General features: G+C 46.4%; 1 protein-coding gene across 10 annotated transcripts in view; it reads left to right on the top strand.

Moving 5' to 3' along the window:
• The window catches only part of Sgsm1 (small G protein signaling modulator 1), a 92,695-nt gene that overhangs the window by 39,940 nt on the left and 35,120 nt on the right, over window positions 1-17,635 (top strand). For 9 of the 10 annotated variants that reach the window (XM_087198026.1, XM_013071977.3, XM_004843339.4 and 6 more), the window contains 10 exons: window positions 1,100-1,167; window positions 1,435-1,580; window positions 1,710-1,841; window positions 4,097-4,221; window positions 4,997-5,064; window positions 6,039-6,202; window positions 6,364-6,496; window positions 12,248-12,386; window positions 14,435-14,499; window positions 15,506-15,651. In XM_087198026.1, coding sequence (XP_087054152.1) covers window positions 1,100-1,167; window positions 1,435-1,580; window positions 1,710-1,841; window positions 4,097-4,221; window positions 4,997-5,064; window positions 6,039-6,202; window positions 6,364-6,496; window positions 12,248-12,386; window positions 14,435-14,499; window positions 15,506-15,651 — 1,186 coding nt within the window. Of the gene's footprint in view, window positions 1-1,099; window positions 1,168-1,434; window positions 1,581-1,709; window positions 1,842-4,096; window positions 4,222-4,996; window positions 5,065-6,038; window positions 6,203-6,363; window positions 6,497-10,088; window positions 10,254-12,247; window positions 12,387-14,434; window positions 14,500-15,505; window positions 15,652-17,635 lie in introns of all 10 variants that reach the window. The other variant, XM_004843337.3, reaches the window with a different exon arrangement.

Raw genomic sequence — 17,635 nt, 5'->3', positions numbered from 1 at the left:
TCAAGGTATTTTTTTCAGGTTTGACTTCTAAATGTAGAACCTTGATATTGAGCAAGTTCAAGGCAAGTCAGCTCTGGCTCATCCAGTATTCTGACTGTTAGAAGATTCCTTTGGGGTAAGCTTGCAATGACATTGGCACCATTTAGTGAGGACTACCTGGTATGGGCTCTGTGCTCTACAGGCAGCTCATTGTTCAATCTTTCCAATAACCAGGTAGTTGAATTCTGTCATTCTTCTCATTTTATAGCATAGCTAAGGACACTGAGTCTCAGAGAGGATATTAACTTGCCTGGGGCACACAGCAAAGTGGAGAGTGGTTGAGCTGGGCTTCTGCCCAGTCTGACTGGCTTTAGATCCTGTCTCCTTCACCCCCTGCTATATGATAGTAAGAGTTAAACTAGCTGGGTGTAGCCTAAGACCACATCTGCCTGCTGTGTGACCTCTAGCAAGTCACTTTACTTTCCTGCACTTGAGATTGTTGGAGGATCAGAACAGGATCCTTTCCAACTTTGAAATCTTCTTAGTTTCTAGGTTACACAAATTTTCAAGGAATTAGGAAACATTGCACCAGAACGCATACATGGAATCATGGCATTGATGACATCACATAAGCCAGATTTCAGAGTTCCCTTTTGAGCATCTCATGGCAGTGTTATCAGCCTTAGTTACGAGGCAGGACAGCCTGTTAGCACAGCCTTTGAGTACACATTGCAGTTGAACAGCATTTTATTGCCTCAGGAGTAGCAGACCTGACTTCATCTGCACCTCTAAGTGACTTGCCATCTCCAACAGAAGTAGATGGAATCTGCCAGGCCTCAGCAGCCTTCTGATTATTATTCCTGTTACTCTCAGAAAGGTTCTCTCACAATCCCATATTAACAGGTGCACACCACCTATCAAGCTAAATGCCTTTCTGTTGTGTAGCTCAGAAGTCCTTCTCACACCCCTACAAGATACATTATCATTGTGCCCATTTTATGGACAGTGCAGCTGAGCCTCTGAGCATTCCTGGGTGATATGGAGGCACTGAACCTAGTCTTTCAGTCGGATCCTCTGGTGGTCTCCATCTAAACCTGTGTGTTCTTTGCTTTCTCACTAGTAAATACTATGAGAAGGAAGCGCTCCTGATGGACCCTGTGGATGGCCCCATTCTTGCATCTTTGTTGGGTATGTGGTCCAGTGCTCGGAGCTCCATCTGGACCTCTGGTCTCAGGTCTCAGGCACCTCCTGAGGGCCCCTCTCCTCTGCAGCTTTACCCATCAAAACTTAACTGTTCACTCTCTTGCTTGAAGGACCTTGTTCTGATCTCTTTCTTTGCAGGCTGTAGGACTTCTTGGCTAAGGGGAGGGGTAATGGAATGGGTGGTCCATCCCATAGTAGATAGGAGGGTGGACTTTTGGGAGCTTCAGGTCCCCAGCCTCATGTGCTCCACAGTGGGTCCCTGTGCCCTGGAGTACACCAAGATGAAGACTGCAGACCACTTCTGGACTGACCCTTCGGCTGATGAGCTGGTCCAGAGGCACCGCATCCATAGCTCACATCTGCGGCAGGACTCACCCACCAAGCGGCCAGCCCTCTGTGTGAGTAGAAGGAGGTTGTGAGGCAGTGGGAGGGCCCTGGGGCAAGGTCTGGACCTGAGGACAAGGAACAGGGTAGGACCCCTGAAGGTCACTCCAGGGCCATCCCTCTGTCTCCTGTCACACCACCAGATCCAGAAGAGACATTCGAGTGGCAGCATGGATGACCGGCCATCCCTCTCTGCACGTGACTATGTGGAGTCCCTGCACCAGAACTCTCGAGCCACCCTGCTCTATGGCAAGAACAATGTTCTGGTTCAGCCGGTGAGAATTCATGGTGGGCCCAAATCTGCCTCTGAGGGTTTTGGCTGCATTTTATAGAGGAAGAGTTTCCTTCTGGCCCCAGGTTTCTCATCCATTCATCCATCCATCCACCCACCCACCCATTTGTTCACCATCCATCTGCCAATAACTCCATCCATCCATTCATCCAGCCAGTCAATCTCTAGGCTCCCAACCAGCCAGCCAGCTCTCTTTCACTCTCCACATACACCCGTTCTCCTATTCATTGCATCCATCCATCATTGGTTCATGCATCTGTTTATATCCATCTATCTATCTTTATACCCAGTCATCCATTCATCCAATTGTCTTATTTATTTTCTAGTCCATCTCTCCACCCTACCTCTGCAAGGCTAAGAAGCCGTGAATTTAAGATCCACCTTCTTTTCACATAACCATCAAGGGGGCTGGGGATTTAGCTCAGTGGTTCCGCTGCCTGCCTTGCAAGCGCAAGGTCCTGAGTTCAATCCCCGGTACCAAAAAAAAAAAATGACCACATAACCATCAAGGAATCACAAATGCCATTTAGATTATATACAGGATTTTTTCACTACTTGCAAATTTTCATCTTACCCTTTTTGATTGTTTGTTTGCTGAGGCAGGTTCCACTATGTAGCCCAGGCTGACCTCGAACTCACAATGATCCTCTTGCCTCAGCCTCATCTTACCCTTTTTGAAACAGCTCTTTGAGACTTATTTAGACATAAGGAGGCTTTTTTGTCTTTGCATCACACATTGTTCTCTTAAGAGAAAATATAATTTGAAGCACTTTAGTTTAAGATATTCCTAAAGTATCTCCATATTTCAGAATTCAATCTTCTGTATCACTTTTTGATTTAGAGTCATTTGAGATTCTAATTTTTCCACGTATAATACTGTTTTCTGTTGCATCAAGAGGGGAGAGCAACAAATTATAGCAGCCGGTCAGATGTGGCCCTCCACTTGTCTTTTGAAACATAGATGTGACCATTTGTTTATGTATTGTGTATAACTATTTTCAGGCTATGGTGCAGTTGAGTAGTTCTGGCCGAGCCTGCATGGCTCATACAGCCAAAAATATTCCCTGACTCTCCCTTTACTCTGAAGTTGGTTTCCCCTGACCCAAAAGAGCAGGAAGTGCAGCATTTATTGTAAAAATGTCCACTCTCATCTCTGAGACAACCAGGTCTGAAGTCCCATCAAGCAGCAGGTGGGTGCTTTGTAGGGAACTCTGGAGTGTGGGCACCCCTGCAGGGATGAATAATGTGCCTGTGTCACCAGTGTCACATTAGTACTGCACTGCTCTGTGCCCAGCCTGTGTCACAATAACTTTTCAATTCAGAGCTGAGTCATGGGGTAATCCTTTGGAAGACATCAAGAATAGCGTCTGTTCTCCGAATGTGAAATAATAACCACACACAAAACTCAGTTGACGTGGCAACAATGTGAAGAGCTATGACCAAGTCTGTGTGAGATCAAACAGTGCAACTACATCACTGATTATAATAGAACATATGTTACAGGATTTATGAAACACTCTGCTTCCTCATGCAGGGGTATAGCACATGTACTTCACTTGTGACAGTGGGTGTGGTGACTGAGCCATGCTTAGTATACTCTTCATCCTCAGTAAGTGTTGGCTGTCTATCTTCCTGTTGCTAGGGTGAATTTGGTGGAGAAACTGCCTCCTTCACATATGAGGGATGTTGACATTGCCCTCCCTATCCAGTTGCTTGGGATAAAACAGAGCATGTGAGGAGTCCTTTAGGCACATTCTGGGAAGGCAGAGGCCTGAATGCTGCATCAGAGTGTGGCAAGGGTGCTTGGGAAAGAGGTTTTGGGGTGCTGTCTGCGGGACAGACCAGAGAACTCACTTGCCATTTCTTCGGTCATAAGATTGGCCAACATAAATGCCTTGTTTTGAAAAGGGTAACATTAGGAGAGACATAGCCCTCTTCCTAATTCTAAAGGAACAGTGAAACAAGGCTCCTTGGCCTTAGGAGGGAGGCATAAGTGTGACAGAGTGGGGGTGAGTGGCTTTCTCAGCTGTACTCTACACCATATCCTGGAAGCCTTTGCAGATGGCTTTCCTTAGCAGAGCCACCTGGAAGGAGACTTGGGGTCTTCCACATGGCCATTACCTTGAATAACTCAACTTCTTAGTTCCAGTTATGCATCCTTGACACAAAGGGGCCAGGACCTGTGTTCACTAGGGGCTCCAGCACCATGGCCAGGTCTGAGTGCTCCTGTGTCTGCAGAGGGACGACATGGAGGCTGTGCCAGGGTACCTGTCCCTGCACCAGACAGCTGATGTTATGACCTTGAAGTGGACACCCAACCAGCTGATGAACGGCTCTGTGGGGGACCTGGACTATGAGAAGAGGTAGGGCACTGTGTTCATTGTATGTCCGCTAAGTCCCTTTACTCTGCTCACCACAAGGAAGTTTCCTTGGAGGGTGGTTATTCCCTACCCCCAGGCCACTCTGCCTGGTGATTACAGGGTTACCTTGCTCAGCCTCCCTGCAGCTGTGGCCTCAGGGGTGAGTGAAAGACTCAGGAGCATCCACAGACCAACTGGAAGAGTCTTAGGGTGTGGAAGTTAGGTATTTCCCTGGTTAATCAGAAAGAGAAATCTTTACAGAGATCCATTAAGCCTGCAAATGGCAAGACACTCCCCAGTCTCTGCCTACTCTCACATCACTCAATTAAAGGAGAATGGGAGTTGTTAGCCAGTATGTGGTCGCCAAGGCTGTGTCTTCTCTGACACTCATGATGTATAAGACGCAGCAAAAGTTTTGGAGTCACACTAGGAGGAAATGCTGGGCCAGGGCTCCCTCCTGCAGATAGGACACAGGTATCCATCACCCAGCCCTCATGGCCATCCACACGTCCCCTAGTCCCTACATATTACTTGGAAGGAACATCTGTAAATATGTATCTCTAAAAAATAAGGACTCTTTCAAAGAAACAACCACAAGATGGTTGTGTTCTATTAAATATCAAGCCTATGATTCACATTTAGGCCTTGGAGTAATCACTAGTGTTCTCAAAGCTGGGTAGAGGAGTGCTTGGGGGAGGTCTTTCTTCTGGCTTCCTGAACTCCTCTCACAACAAGGCAGGTGAGTTTCCTGAAAGTCAAACTCTCCCTCCCATTCTAGTGTCTACTGGGACTATGCCATGACCATCCGCCTGGAGGAGATTGTCTACCTGCACTGCCACCAGCAAGGTAGGAACTGTGGGGACAGCAGGGACCTGGCTGGCTGTTCTTAGATCCCCTTCCTGCCTCCACCCCTGCACATTTGTTAGCAACATGAGAGAGTGTAGTGAGTGACCAGTATCACTTGTGCAACCTCAAACAAATCACTACCTCAGTAAAATGAAGACCATGGTTAATTAATCGTTGTAACAACCTGGGGGTGGGGTGACATCATTCCCACCCTAGAGATGAAGAAGCAGCTGGACACAGAGTCAACATAGCCTGTGAGCTGTAGAGCCTGGACTTGAACCCAGGTCTTTGTTTCCAGTCAGTGCTCTCCAGATCGGGGATTAGTCATTTCAGCATTCCTTTAAAGCCAGATATAGTCAGAAAAAGCAGAGAGACAGAAAGCAAATGGTCTGTGCCTCACCAAGGCTTGAAACCCAGCAATTTTAATGCTTTTTAATGAGACAGTCCTGGTTTCAGATTCAGGCTCTGCCTCATACTTGTTCTCTCTTGGGGAGGTATTTAATCTCTGAGATGTGGTTTCATTATTTGTAAAATAAGCAATAATAGAAAAAATAATAGAACTTCTAGGGATATTGTGAATATTACAATAAGACAGTGCTTACAACATGCTATGCTGGCATATAGCTAGTGTTCACTTCATTAACCATTGTCAAGGATGGCCCTGAGAAGGGGGAATCTTATGTCTGAAGACCTCCATACAAAAATAAGTCATATTTGCAGAGGATTTTTGAATAACACTGGGTGTTTGGGGGCCTCTTTTTTCCTTTGGTGGGTAACATTCTTGACCTTGTCCTGTAGTCTCCTAGGCAGTGGTGGCTGGTAGGTAGGTTGCAAAGGTCTCAGGACCCAGATCCTGAGAGGAGGACCCCTTTGTGGCGTGGCACCCTGGAACATGTGTTTTCAGAGTGGGGGCCTCTCACCATGCCTCATATAGTGACTGCCTGCTGATCTTCTCTGGCCTCTTGCTTTGGCAGTGGATAGCGGTGGGACAGTGGTGCTGGTCAGCCAGGATGGCATCCAGAGGCCACCCTTCCGCTTCCCTAAGGGAGGTCACCTCCTCCAGTTCCTCTCATGCCTGGAGAATGGGCTGCTCCCCCACGGTCAGCTTGACCCACCGCTCTGGTCCCAACGGGGCAAGGTGAGTGGTCAGAAGCTTGGGAGGTCTGCCATGGGGAGAAGTCCTCCTTGCCTCGGGACCCTAAGTTGTGGTCTCACGCACTGCCACAGAGACCCTTGGGCTGGGCAGGCTGTGGGAACAGGTATTCCCTAGGGACTTTGCATTGAAACCAGCTTTTTTAGGGCAAAGTGTTTCCCAAACTGCGAAAGCGAAGCCCCCAGGGTTCTTCCGAGTCTACGTCTTCAGACAAGGAGGATGATGAGGCCACAGATTACGTGTTCCGGATCATCTATCCCGGCATGCAGTCTGAGTTTGGTAAGGTGCCCTGTCCCCATGCCCCAGGCCCACCTGTTCACTGAGCCTGGAAACCATTCCCAGTGCTTGGGACTAGCAGGGAGATTTGGAATCTGGAGATAAGTCTCTTGGCAGCCTCAGTTTCCCCCAAACTGAGAACAAATAATCATTCTATACTTGGCTAATAAAGATGCAGCTGGGCAGCAGGTGACATAGGGTAGCGAAGGTGACATAGGTTCTGGAATCCTGGCTGAACTTGGACAAGTTACTTGGCGCCTCTGTTTCCTCATCTGTAAAATGGGGGTGCTCTTAGCACCTATTAGGATTGCCATGGGGGTTAAAGAAAGTAGAGCATTTGGCACACAGAGCACTGGAGTGTTGTTGTTATTATATCCCTCTTGTCAGTGGCTGAGTTTGGTCTGGGTGTGGCCCCGGCTTGGGGGCCAGGTCTGTGTTTCTTGGGTTAGCCTGTGTTTCCACCCATGATGTTCCTTCATGGCCAGTTGGCAGCAAAGCTTTGTGTCTTGCATCACCCCAGTGTGAGAATTCTCCCATCCCTTCCCTGCCTGATATCAGGGCCTGGAGCACTGCCAGCCTCTGTGTGGTACCAGTATGGTACTCAGACCCCATACCAAGGCTTTTCCAGCCCTGTGCTTAGAAGATGCCATTAATGAGGGTGAAATCTCAGAATGCTCCACTGGCTTGTCCTGTTCATAAGAATCTTCTTACCCCAACCAAAACTGATGTGCCTTACAAGCCAATCACAGAAGAAGGCCAGGTCCCTGTAGCTGCCTTTGAAGGAAGCTCCCCTGTCACCCAGATTCTCAGTCAATAAATAATTTCTACTGAGAGCCAGCTGGGCACTAGACCTATTTAGATGCTGTTCATGTTGCCCTGTTGTGGCTTGACATGGCCAGAGGAGCAGATGCCACCCACAGCGCTTGACATTTCTCATTCTGGACATGCCATTCACCTGCGAGCTGCCTACCTCCGTGTCTCTTTGCCTCAGGGTCTCTCAGACCATGAGGGTCCCTCCTCAGGAGTGGGGCATATTGGCGTAGATGGGAATCAGTGTCTCCCTGGGCAGCCCTCAGCCTGTCACCCCTCAGGTGAGCAAAGTCTGAAGTATGTCTTCTGCACAGTCACCCCAGGGTCCTCTAGAGATTACCACAGGGCAGAATTTCCCCTCGTTGAAAACTGCTGGTGTAAAGAAAAGAACACATCACTGTGTGCAGCACCACCACTGCAGTATGGTCACGTGACTCGTTCTGTTCAGGGATCATTTGCTGCTCTGGAGAAAGGAGATGACAGCACTCCCCACTCAAGATCATATTTGGAGGGGTTAGAATGATGACTCATGAAGCTCCTGGGTACCTGATGTGGGCTTAGTGTTTGGCAGATGCTCAGTGAGCAGTCATGGGTTTTGTGTATTGGGTGCCATGGGTATTAGACCACCTCTGTACTCTAATCCCTAGCACAGTCCTCCCAGGCAAAGGCAAGTACGACTGTCATCATCATCCTCCATTTTGCAGAGATGAAAACAAGCACAGAAAGTTTAAGTAATTGAGCCAGAGTCACAGAGCTGATTCTTGGCATGCCTAAGCTTTGAACACAGGTGGTCTGGCTCCAGATTCTGTGCTTCTAACCATGACTCCACGGATATTGTTTTGACTGGTAGGGGAGAGGGCCTTCATCTCAGGGTCAGATTCAGCCTGCATAGAAATGGTAACTGTCCTTGGTTGATATTCTCAGCGGTCTGGGCCACAGATGGCTCAACAAAAGCAATCATATTTCAGTTTTCATCTGTGACAGGCATGAAATCATTTATGGAGTAGTAACTAAATCAGAAGTCACCAAAAACCCCCTCCCTGTAGACCAAATTTGATCCACTGCCTATTTTTGTGTTTGTTTTTCTTTTTGTAAATAAAGTTCTATTAAAACATACATTACTTTCTTTTTTTTTCATCCATTGCTTTATGTATAATCTGTGGCTACTTTCAGGTCACAGCATCAATGTCCAGTAATTGTGACAGAGATCATATGGCCCACAAAGCCAAAAAATATTTAACGTCTGGCCCTTTGTAGAAAAAGAATCTCATCCTGTGGGCTGGGAGGTGTGGTCATAGATGGTTCTAAACTGCCTTCCAGTGTCTTATCAGCCCTGCTGCACCACTTGGTACTGTGCTGCCCTTCTTTCCTGGAGAGGCAAAGATAGGTTCTAAAGCAGTGCTGGTGAACCTTTGAGAGCTTTCAATATACAAACAGGCCACTGTGGCATGTGTGCCATAGGTTTGCCACCACTTTTCTAAAGCATGTGGGCAGATGCACAGTCTGTCAGTCATCTCAGGCTCCTTTGCTGCTGAGCTTGTCTCTGTTGTTTGGCAGCCACAAGCTACCTGTGCCCACTGAGCCCGTGTTATGTGGCCAGTGGACCTGAGATGCACTGTAAGTATAAAACACAGGATTTTGAAGACCTTACAGTGGACCCTTGACTTAAGAACTCAGTCGGTTCAAGAAAGCTGGTTGTAACTAAGATCTGGATGTTTACCTAGGTACATGGTATAGATAGCAAGAGGCAGATGAATCTTCTGTTAACCTAATTAACCCAAGTTGTTCATGTGTCAGGCTGGTCATAACTTGAGGGTCCGCTGTATATGCAAAAAAAAAAATCTAAAATACCTTGTTAGTAATTCTATATTGATTATATGTTAAAAAGGTAACACTTTGATATAGTGGGTGAAACAAAGTATATTGTCAGAATCTATTTCATGTTTCTTTTTTACCTTTTTAATGTGGCTTCTGGACAATTTCAAATTACATATGTGGCTCTGTCCTGTTCCTTTTGGACAGTGCTGTGCTGAGGCCAGATTTCTCAACCTCACTACGGCTGACATGGGACAAATAATTTTTCGTGTGTGAGCTTGTCCTGTGCCATGTTGAGTGTTGAGCAGCATCTCTAGCCTCCAGCTATGACACGCCATTAGCATTGAGCGAGTACCCAAGTTGTGACAGCCAGAAACGTCTCTACACTTCACCAAAAAGGCCCCAGTTGAAAACGAACAATGTGAAGAGTTTGGAACCAATGGGAAAACAGTAAAGGGGGCATGAGTAAGAGCTCAGAGTCAAATCCCCTGGTTTAGAATTTCAGCTCCTCCATTTAACTAGCTTAAACATTCCATGCCTCAGTTTGCCAATCTGTAAAAAGGGTTAATAATAGTGCTGCCCTCAGTAAGTAATAACTGCTGTTGGTGGAAAGAGAAGGAAGACTTCTGTCATATGAGACCAGCTGTGTTACTGTCTGGCTAGGGTTTGGGAGATGAAGCTGTATCACCACTCTGAGCCTCAGTAACTGCTTCAGTAAAGGGGGAAGAGAAATGCATCTTTTCCAGGGTCACCAAGGACCATAAGGCAAATCTCTACCTAGTCCAGCACTTAGCATGAAGTAGGCACTTTATAAATATATCCCCATTCTTTCTTTACTCAAACACTGTACACATGGGAGCTGTGTGGAGCAGGGGAAGTGTTCGACCCCAAGGAATTGGTTTTTCCAGCTGTCTCCCTGCCCTGCCTCAGACCTTCCACTTGACCACTTCTTTCTATTTTGTGTCTCAAGTTGCCTCCAACCACTCAGGCAGCACTTACTCCATCTCTATTGGCCCTGCCTGGATGATGGTTCCTGCTGGTCAGTCTATGCTGGTGGTGGCCAGGAGTATTCAATGGGCACAAGCCAGATGGGATACCGCCCTCCCCACACTGGGCCTGAAGGAACAGCCCCTCAGTAATGTCTGAGCTCTCCCTCCTTCAGGTGCTGGGTGCCAGCCACCTCTGCCGTGTTGTCATTTATGAGTGTTGATCCCAGGGTAGTTGGGAGGAGGATGCAATGGATGCCTTGATGCTATCTAGCCTTCACACTGCAGAAGGCTGTCGGGGGTGTTGTGGGTTCAGTAGGGAAGGGGCTTCACTGGTGAGGCTCACATAATGTGAGGGGTTGGGATGGAGGCTTGCTCACCACATGTGCACTGAGCTGATCAGTGCTACCCTGAGGCTGGCTGAGAACTGGGCATGTCTTCCTAGGACATTTTGCAGGTCTCACTGGCCCTGCTTAGCCAGCTCGCTGGTGAGTCTGCTTGGGAGGAAGAGTATAACAAGAACCGCGTTCTTCAGGCAGCTTCATCTGTGTCAGTGGGTAGGACTGGCCCTGTCAGCTGCTGAGCTTTGTGACAAGTGGAGCCATGTCCACACTCCTTCCCTCACAGCTCGAAGAGTCACAGTCACACCAATTGTACTTGAGCGGCCAGCGCTTACAGGGAAAGTGTGTGCTCTCTCATTTCCTGGAGTAGAGGTTAGAAAACCATGGCCTGCAGGCCTAATCCAACTTCAGTCTGTATACCCCATCTGCTGAGAATGGTTTTTATGTTCTTAAGTGACTGAATAAAAAAATTATAAGAATGTTTTGTGACATATAAAAATAATACAAAATTCGCATTTGAGTGAACAAAGTTGTGTTGGAACATCCCTATGCTTGTTCATGTGTGTATCTGGCTAAAATTGTCCTCTGACGGCAGAGTTGAGTATATAAAAGTTTACTGAGCTTTGTCATAGAGAAAATGAGAATATTGCCCCATCTAGAACTGCCAAGAAACCAGGAAGCAGACCACAGAAATCATAATACAGTACATATGCATATGTCACTGAATGTTTATTCTGCAGCTGCCAATATTGTGGTTTTCCTTAAGCAAAGAAAGAAAAGATTAGAGACACTGAGTGCTTTGTCCTGGGAGCAGCTAGTCAGGAATAACCAGTGTCCAACAGTTAAAAAAACAAGGTCTCTCCAGTGGAGCTGCTGTATCCACATTATTATAAAAAGATTTGTCAAGTGTGATGGTAGACACCTGTAATCCTAGCACTCTGAAAGGCTGAGGCAGGAGGATTTCAAGCCCAGTGTAGGCAACTTAGTGAGACCTTGTCTTAAAATAAAAAACAAAAACAGGGGCTGGGGATTTAGCTCAGTGGTTTTGCCGCCTGCTGCGCAAGTGCAAGGACCCGAGTTCGATCCCCAGTACCAAAAAACAAACCATCTGTGAATGTAGCTCAGTGTAAAGACCCTGAGTTCAATCCCAAGTACCACAAAAAATAAAAATAAAAAAGTAAAAATACAGATTTGAAAGCTCTGTCTGCAAGAGATTTTAATTCAGTAGGTGAGGGTTACAGGATGGGCACATTGCTTTTTAACAAGCCCTCACAAGACTCGGGATTACCAATCTGTGTGGACCCACTTAGTGGTGCAGCGTTGTGGTTCAGAACCGCGGACAGCACCCCAGCCACACTCCTCTGGGTCTCCTGCCCTAGGGTGCTTTTCCTCTATTGAGATAGGCTCCCTCTCCTCACCACCAGGAGCTCCCAAGAAGTGCCTAGTAGGCTCCCATCCTTCCCATCAGCATCCTGTGAGCACAACTAAATGACAACATGGCGAGGCAGCCTGCTCTGGGATTGGGCCTATTTTCTTGGCTCTAGTTTCTTCCTGTCTCTTTGGCCTTCAACAGCTCTGCCCATATGCTGGAGCTTTTGCATCACGGTGGTGGCTTTCATTGGATCAGGTGGGCTCAGGGCTGGAGTCAGACTGTGATCAAGGTTCTATTTTCTACTTTCACATTGGAGGTCTTTCCTTGTCCCTCTGCTAGCCTGGAGGGGAGCTAACTGCTTTGGGTAAGGTTTCTGTGACCCACACAGACTTAATCAGGGCTCTTCTTCTGTCCCTTCCATATACCACAGTCCCCCCGGATCTGATGGATGTCTCTGTGAGCAACCTCCCATCCCTATGGCAACCCAGCCCCCGAAAATCCTCCTGCTCATCCTGTTCACAGACTGGCTCAGCTGATGGTAGCTCAAACAGTGGCTGCAACCACGAAAGGTAGGAGGGGCTTGCATTGTGGTTGAAAGAGACTGAAGGGTTGACCGGGGCCTTATGGATGCCCATTACTTGCCATGCAGTGAATTTGGAGTCGTGAACATAGGCCTATGGAATCATCCAGAGCTATGTTAAATCTTGGCCTTGTGCAGTCTTGGCTGCTGGAGGTTGGTTAGGTGTGTCAGTCAGGACAAACAAGGGTATGGCGTGGTAAGTCTTGATACCTCATTGGCTTTTTATCGCAAATTTTATCTGTCACACATGCTATGTGTCTATCATAGGTCAGCTGAGAGTCTGCTTTCTCCAAACCAAAGGGCCTGGCTGATGGAGTAGCCACTATCTTGAATGTTACCAGTCAGAATGTCAGTGGGAATGGTACCTCTGGAGGGGCTTAGCCAACAAGAAATGTTGGTTATTTCTACTCCCAACTCTTTGGCCCTACCCACAAGGAAGCACACTCCTACCATGTGCTTGGAAGGCAAAAACAATGACAACCACCTATGTCTCAGTTTGCTCTTCCACAAAATACTTACTTCATAGGACTGTAAGGATCAGATCAAATAATGATTTAATGTGGCCAGCATGAGATACCTGGCACATGGTAATGTTCAATAAATGACACTTTTATTATACAAAGTTGAATCTCAAGTTCATCTCCTTCCTTGCCCACAGAGCTTCTGTCTCTTTGAACTAAGCCAGTTCAGAATGGTCTGTTTCCCACTGGAACACCCAGGGAAAAGGCACTCCTTGTCCTTGCTAGGCATTTGTTCTAATGGGAGCTCCAGTCTTTATCCATACACGCAGAGTCTGTGCTTAATACCACCCCAAGATCATGTATATATATTTAAGTGTGAGAAATTCTAATGTAACTGGAGATTCTCAAACTTTGAGTCACCTGGGGGAGGTAGCAAACCATAAGGCCCAGGAATCTACATGTTATAGAAAGTCCAAGTGACTATTGGACTGGCCCAGTTGTGTCTGTGGGCCGTTGATAAATGCTGCTTTACCCAGTACCCACTTCCATAGTGTATGCTTACCTACCTGTAAAAATGGGAAGCTCTTTACCTTGCAGAGAGCATCAAGTCAAGTTTTCAGTGTGATGCTGTTCTTATGTAACCTGAGCATGTCTGAATCTTACCAGTCTGAGGGCACAAAGGGGGCCACTTAAATGTTTAAAGCTTCCTCTCTAGTTTCCCTGGGTTTCTCTCGGTGTCTCCTGGGATGTCCTAAGAATGAATATATAGATATCCTTCCATTCAGTCCTCTGTAGGAGTACATGACACTTCCTGTGGCAGTCCTTGTTTCTCCAGCAATGCTGGGGTCCCCACTCTTTTCTTTTAGTCAGAACAGCACCTAAAAATTCCTGTGCAAAGAGAAGCTTTTAAGCATCACCTCTTTTGTAATCAGCCAAACTCTGAATCCCAGTTTGGCTCACTAGGTCATTTTAAGAGCTCTTTCTGCAAGTGACAGAAACTTACGTGAGACAAGTTCAGGAAAAGAAGGAGGAAAAATGTGTTTCCATAACTGAGAAGTTCAGATGCACAGTAGCTTCAGGCCTGATCCAGATACTCAAGATAAGAATCCCTGTGTTCTTTTAAACGTTGTCTCTGCTTGCCTTTGTGCTAGTTCCCCATGCAATGGCAAAGATGGTTTCCAGCAACTCTGATTATATGTCCCACTACGTTAGAAACCCAAGCAGAAAAAAAGAGTGTTTCCTAGTAGTTCCAATGACAGTCGCAGGGCTGATTCTCATTGGCCCTGTTGGGTCACGTGATCACCTCTGAGCCAAATACCTTAGCTCCATCCTAGATCGCACACTAGGTAGACTTATCCACCCACAGAGACTTATAGGTGGTTCCTCAAAGGAAAATGTGGGTGCAGATAGCAGGACAGCCATGCTGCTGGGTGGGTGGGAATCCTAGCAGCCCAAGCTGCAGTCCCCAGGCTGGCTGATTTTAATCTACCCTCAAGAGTGAATGAAGTGAGGTCTTCAGACAATCTGTGCCGAGTATAGTTCTGTTCTAAGCATCTCCCTCTCTCTGCACCTGCAGGGCTCCTCTGAAACTGCTCTGTGACAATATGAAGTACCAGATCCTTTCCAGAGCCTTCTATGGATGTAGGTATCTATAATCATTGATGGTGTGGCATCCAAGGAGCATTTATTGAGTGGCTACTATATGTCAACAATAGCAGGGGAAGGAGCCAGACTCTGGAGTTTGAACTTCTGCTCTTCTATTTCCTAGATGTCTGGTTTTGAGGAAATTGCATTAACCTCCAGTTTCCTCATCTACAGATCAGGTGTACATTTTATCCCTGAATCCTAAGAGGGTGGTGAACACTTGGGCCCCTGGGCCAGGGGTTTGGTTTAATCACCACTGCACCCTAAGCCTCACCTTGGAGGGTTTGTTTTCAGGATTGGATGAGAAGCTTTTATAAAGCCCCTAATACTTCATATGGCATGTTGCAGGTGCTCAATAAATGTCTGTTCCCTTCTCCTGTGGGAAGAAGAGTAATGTGATCTGATCCCTTTCCTGAAACTTTAAAATTCCTAATCAGGTATCCTATTCTGATAACTCTCATTTATCAGGTGAGGAAACTAAAGCAGAGAGGCAAAGGGATTTGCTGAGGGTCGCACAGCTAACAGAAAGGAGAGCTGGCACTTGAACATGGCCTACCTACCTCTCCAGGCTTTGATTTTCTCCTCTCTGCTGTATTGATTCTTAGCAGGTTTTATTTCCCCAGCTCCAAGGCTTAGATGGGGGAGATAAAACATGCATTTTCAAGCATTCTAGAAAAGTCTTAATCCGACCCGCATGGGCCTGTGTGTGCAGTAGTAGTGCAGGTCACCTCTATGAGCCTGGAGAGGCACAGAGAGCATGAGCTCCACTCAGACACCTTGAGAAAGGTGACAAAACCTTCTTAGGGATAAGCAGTCAAGCCAGCAAATGACATCACTCCTCCCTCCTAGTCTCATTTTCTTTGTCTGGCAAAGGGAGTGATGAGAATTTGCTCATTGTGGGGTCCAGGAAGCTGGGAAGCAAGACAACATTTTGCAGACTCCATGAGACAAGGCAGGGGGTATTGTATGGTAGATGATGATGCTTTCCTTCTCTGCCCTGCAGGGCTTGCCTACTGCAGACACCTGTCCACTGTGAGGACGCATCTGTCAGCCCTCGTCAACCACATGATTGTGTCTCCAGACATGCCCTGTGACGCTGGGCAGGGACTGACAACTGGGATCTGGGAGCAGTACCTTCAGGACAGCACAGTAAGCCTGGGCAGGGCTTGGGCTGCGGTAGGGTGGAGGCTGTTGTGTCTTCTGAGGAATAAATGCCCCTGCTTTTGGGTACTCAAGATCCACATGCCTGGGTTGCCCATATGCACATTGAAAGGCCCTCGTATTCTTGAGAGTTCCAAACTCACAACTCTGCCTGTTAGGGTTAAAATTGAGGGACTGAAAAACATATACAGGTTAGCATCCCTTATGTGAAAATCCAAAATTGAAAATCCTCCGAAATCCCTAACTTTTTGAGCAGGGACTTGACACCACAGTCGAAGATTGTATATACAGCCACCTGACCATATATGCTGGGTTAGAGTCAAAACGCACATGCACTAACGATATCTGTATAAAATTACCTTCAGGCTATTCATATAAGGTGTAAATAAAACACATGAATTTTGTGTTTAGATTTGGGTCCCTTCCCCCAAGATATTTCATTGCATATATGAAAAAAACTACAAAATCTGAAATCCAAAACACTTCTGGTCCTAAGCATTTTGGATGAGAGGTGTTTAACCTGTATGCTCTCCTGAGAGTAAAGCATTAATCAGTTTGTGAGCATTTGTTATTGTACACTGGCCGTACACTGTCCTGCACAAGTTGCTGCCATCTGTGTCTAGCTCATGGAATTTGTGATCTAGGTGAAACTACAAGGAAAGCACCTGAGTTTGAGGGAGGCAGCGAGATCACGAAGAGCTTTTCCACCACTGCTGGAACTCTTTTCTCCCATCTCCTTCTTTGGGCCTGAAGTTCCGCAAAGATACTTTGCCTAAAGATTCCTTGAATGCTTTCTAAGATTTCCTTAGTAAAATCCAAATGTCTCTGGAAGGAAAATGTGTATGTTTGAAAAATTTCATCATCAGATGGTTAGGGAAGCCAAGTATGGTGGTGCATGCGAGTAATCGTGGCACTCTGGGAGGCTGAGGCAGGAGGATTGCAAGTTTGAGGCCAGCCTGGGCAACTTAGTGACTTACTGAGGCCCTGTCTCACAGAGAAAAAGTTGAAAAGAGGCCTGGGGATATAGCTCAGTGCAAAGGCACAGGGTTCAATCTGCAGTATTGCTCCAAAGACAGGGTTCTTTAAAGGTTAAATCATTTTCTAAATTTAGTGGGACTTCCGAGAACTTTGGCTGTGCTGATATCCTTATCACACTCAAGAAATCAGGGGTATGGAGGCAAGCATGTAGAACAGGGATGGCAAACCTTTTAGAGTTCTCAATGACAGAAACAGTCCACTGCAGCACACGTGCCATAGGTTTGCCACCATTGATGAAAAACATTCTCTCAAATATATTTGACCACAGAAACCTTTGTTGGAAAAATCCATCCCATGGCTCATGGAAGGCAGAACTCATTTTAGGAAGCACTAATTTATGCCAAGAACAGGATTTTGGCGAAGGCACCTGTTTCCTCCACCTGAGTGGATCTGGTGGCCCTATTGGCTTTGTGCCTTCCCACCAGGTGCTGGAGAAGCCCAGCTGGGGAGCACCTGGGATGAGCTGGTCCCCATACCCTGTGAGAAGCTGCTCTGTGACCATTCCTGGGGAGTGGGAAAGTTGCCTGTGGATTCAGTAGGAAAAACACATTGATTCCCAAGCCTAGACTAAAAGAATTATTTTTCTTTTCACCAAAAATAGTTGTTTTTTTAAGTTACAGGAGTAATGCTCTTTTATTATAATAATTCAAAGAATAAAGAATGAAAGTATATAAAATTTAAAAATTAAATATTTCCATGATCCCCTGCGTGAATGGTTGGTCTCACTTGGTGTAGAATGTTCTTTGTATTTCATATGCTTACCCATCGCAATATCTATGTCCTTATACCTTATCTATATCTCTGTATCTGTAGCTATAGATACAGAGCCATGTGGAGTCATGCATAGATCTAATATATATATTATAGCTTATCTGTATATCTGTAATATATAAGATGATAGATATATAACTTATTGTATTTTTATATATAAATC

The sequence above is a fragment of the Heterocephalus glaber genome, unplaced genomic scaffold, assembly GCF_053883595.1.
Source record: "Heterocephalus glaber isolate CG9 unplaced genomic scaffold, H.glaber_assembly_v1.0 deba00001687, whole genome shotgun sequence".
Classification (NCBI taxonomy): Eukaryota; Metazoa; Chordata; class Mammalia; order Rodentia; family Bathyergidae; genus Heterocephalus; species Heterocephalus glaber.
Note: the sequence above shows the minus strand (reverse complement) of the source record. Positions and strands in the feature narration are given on the sequence as shown.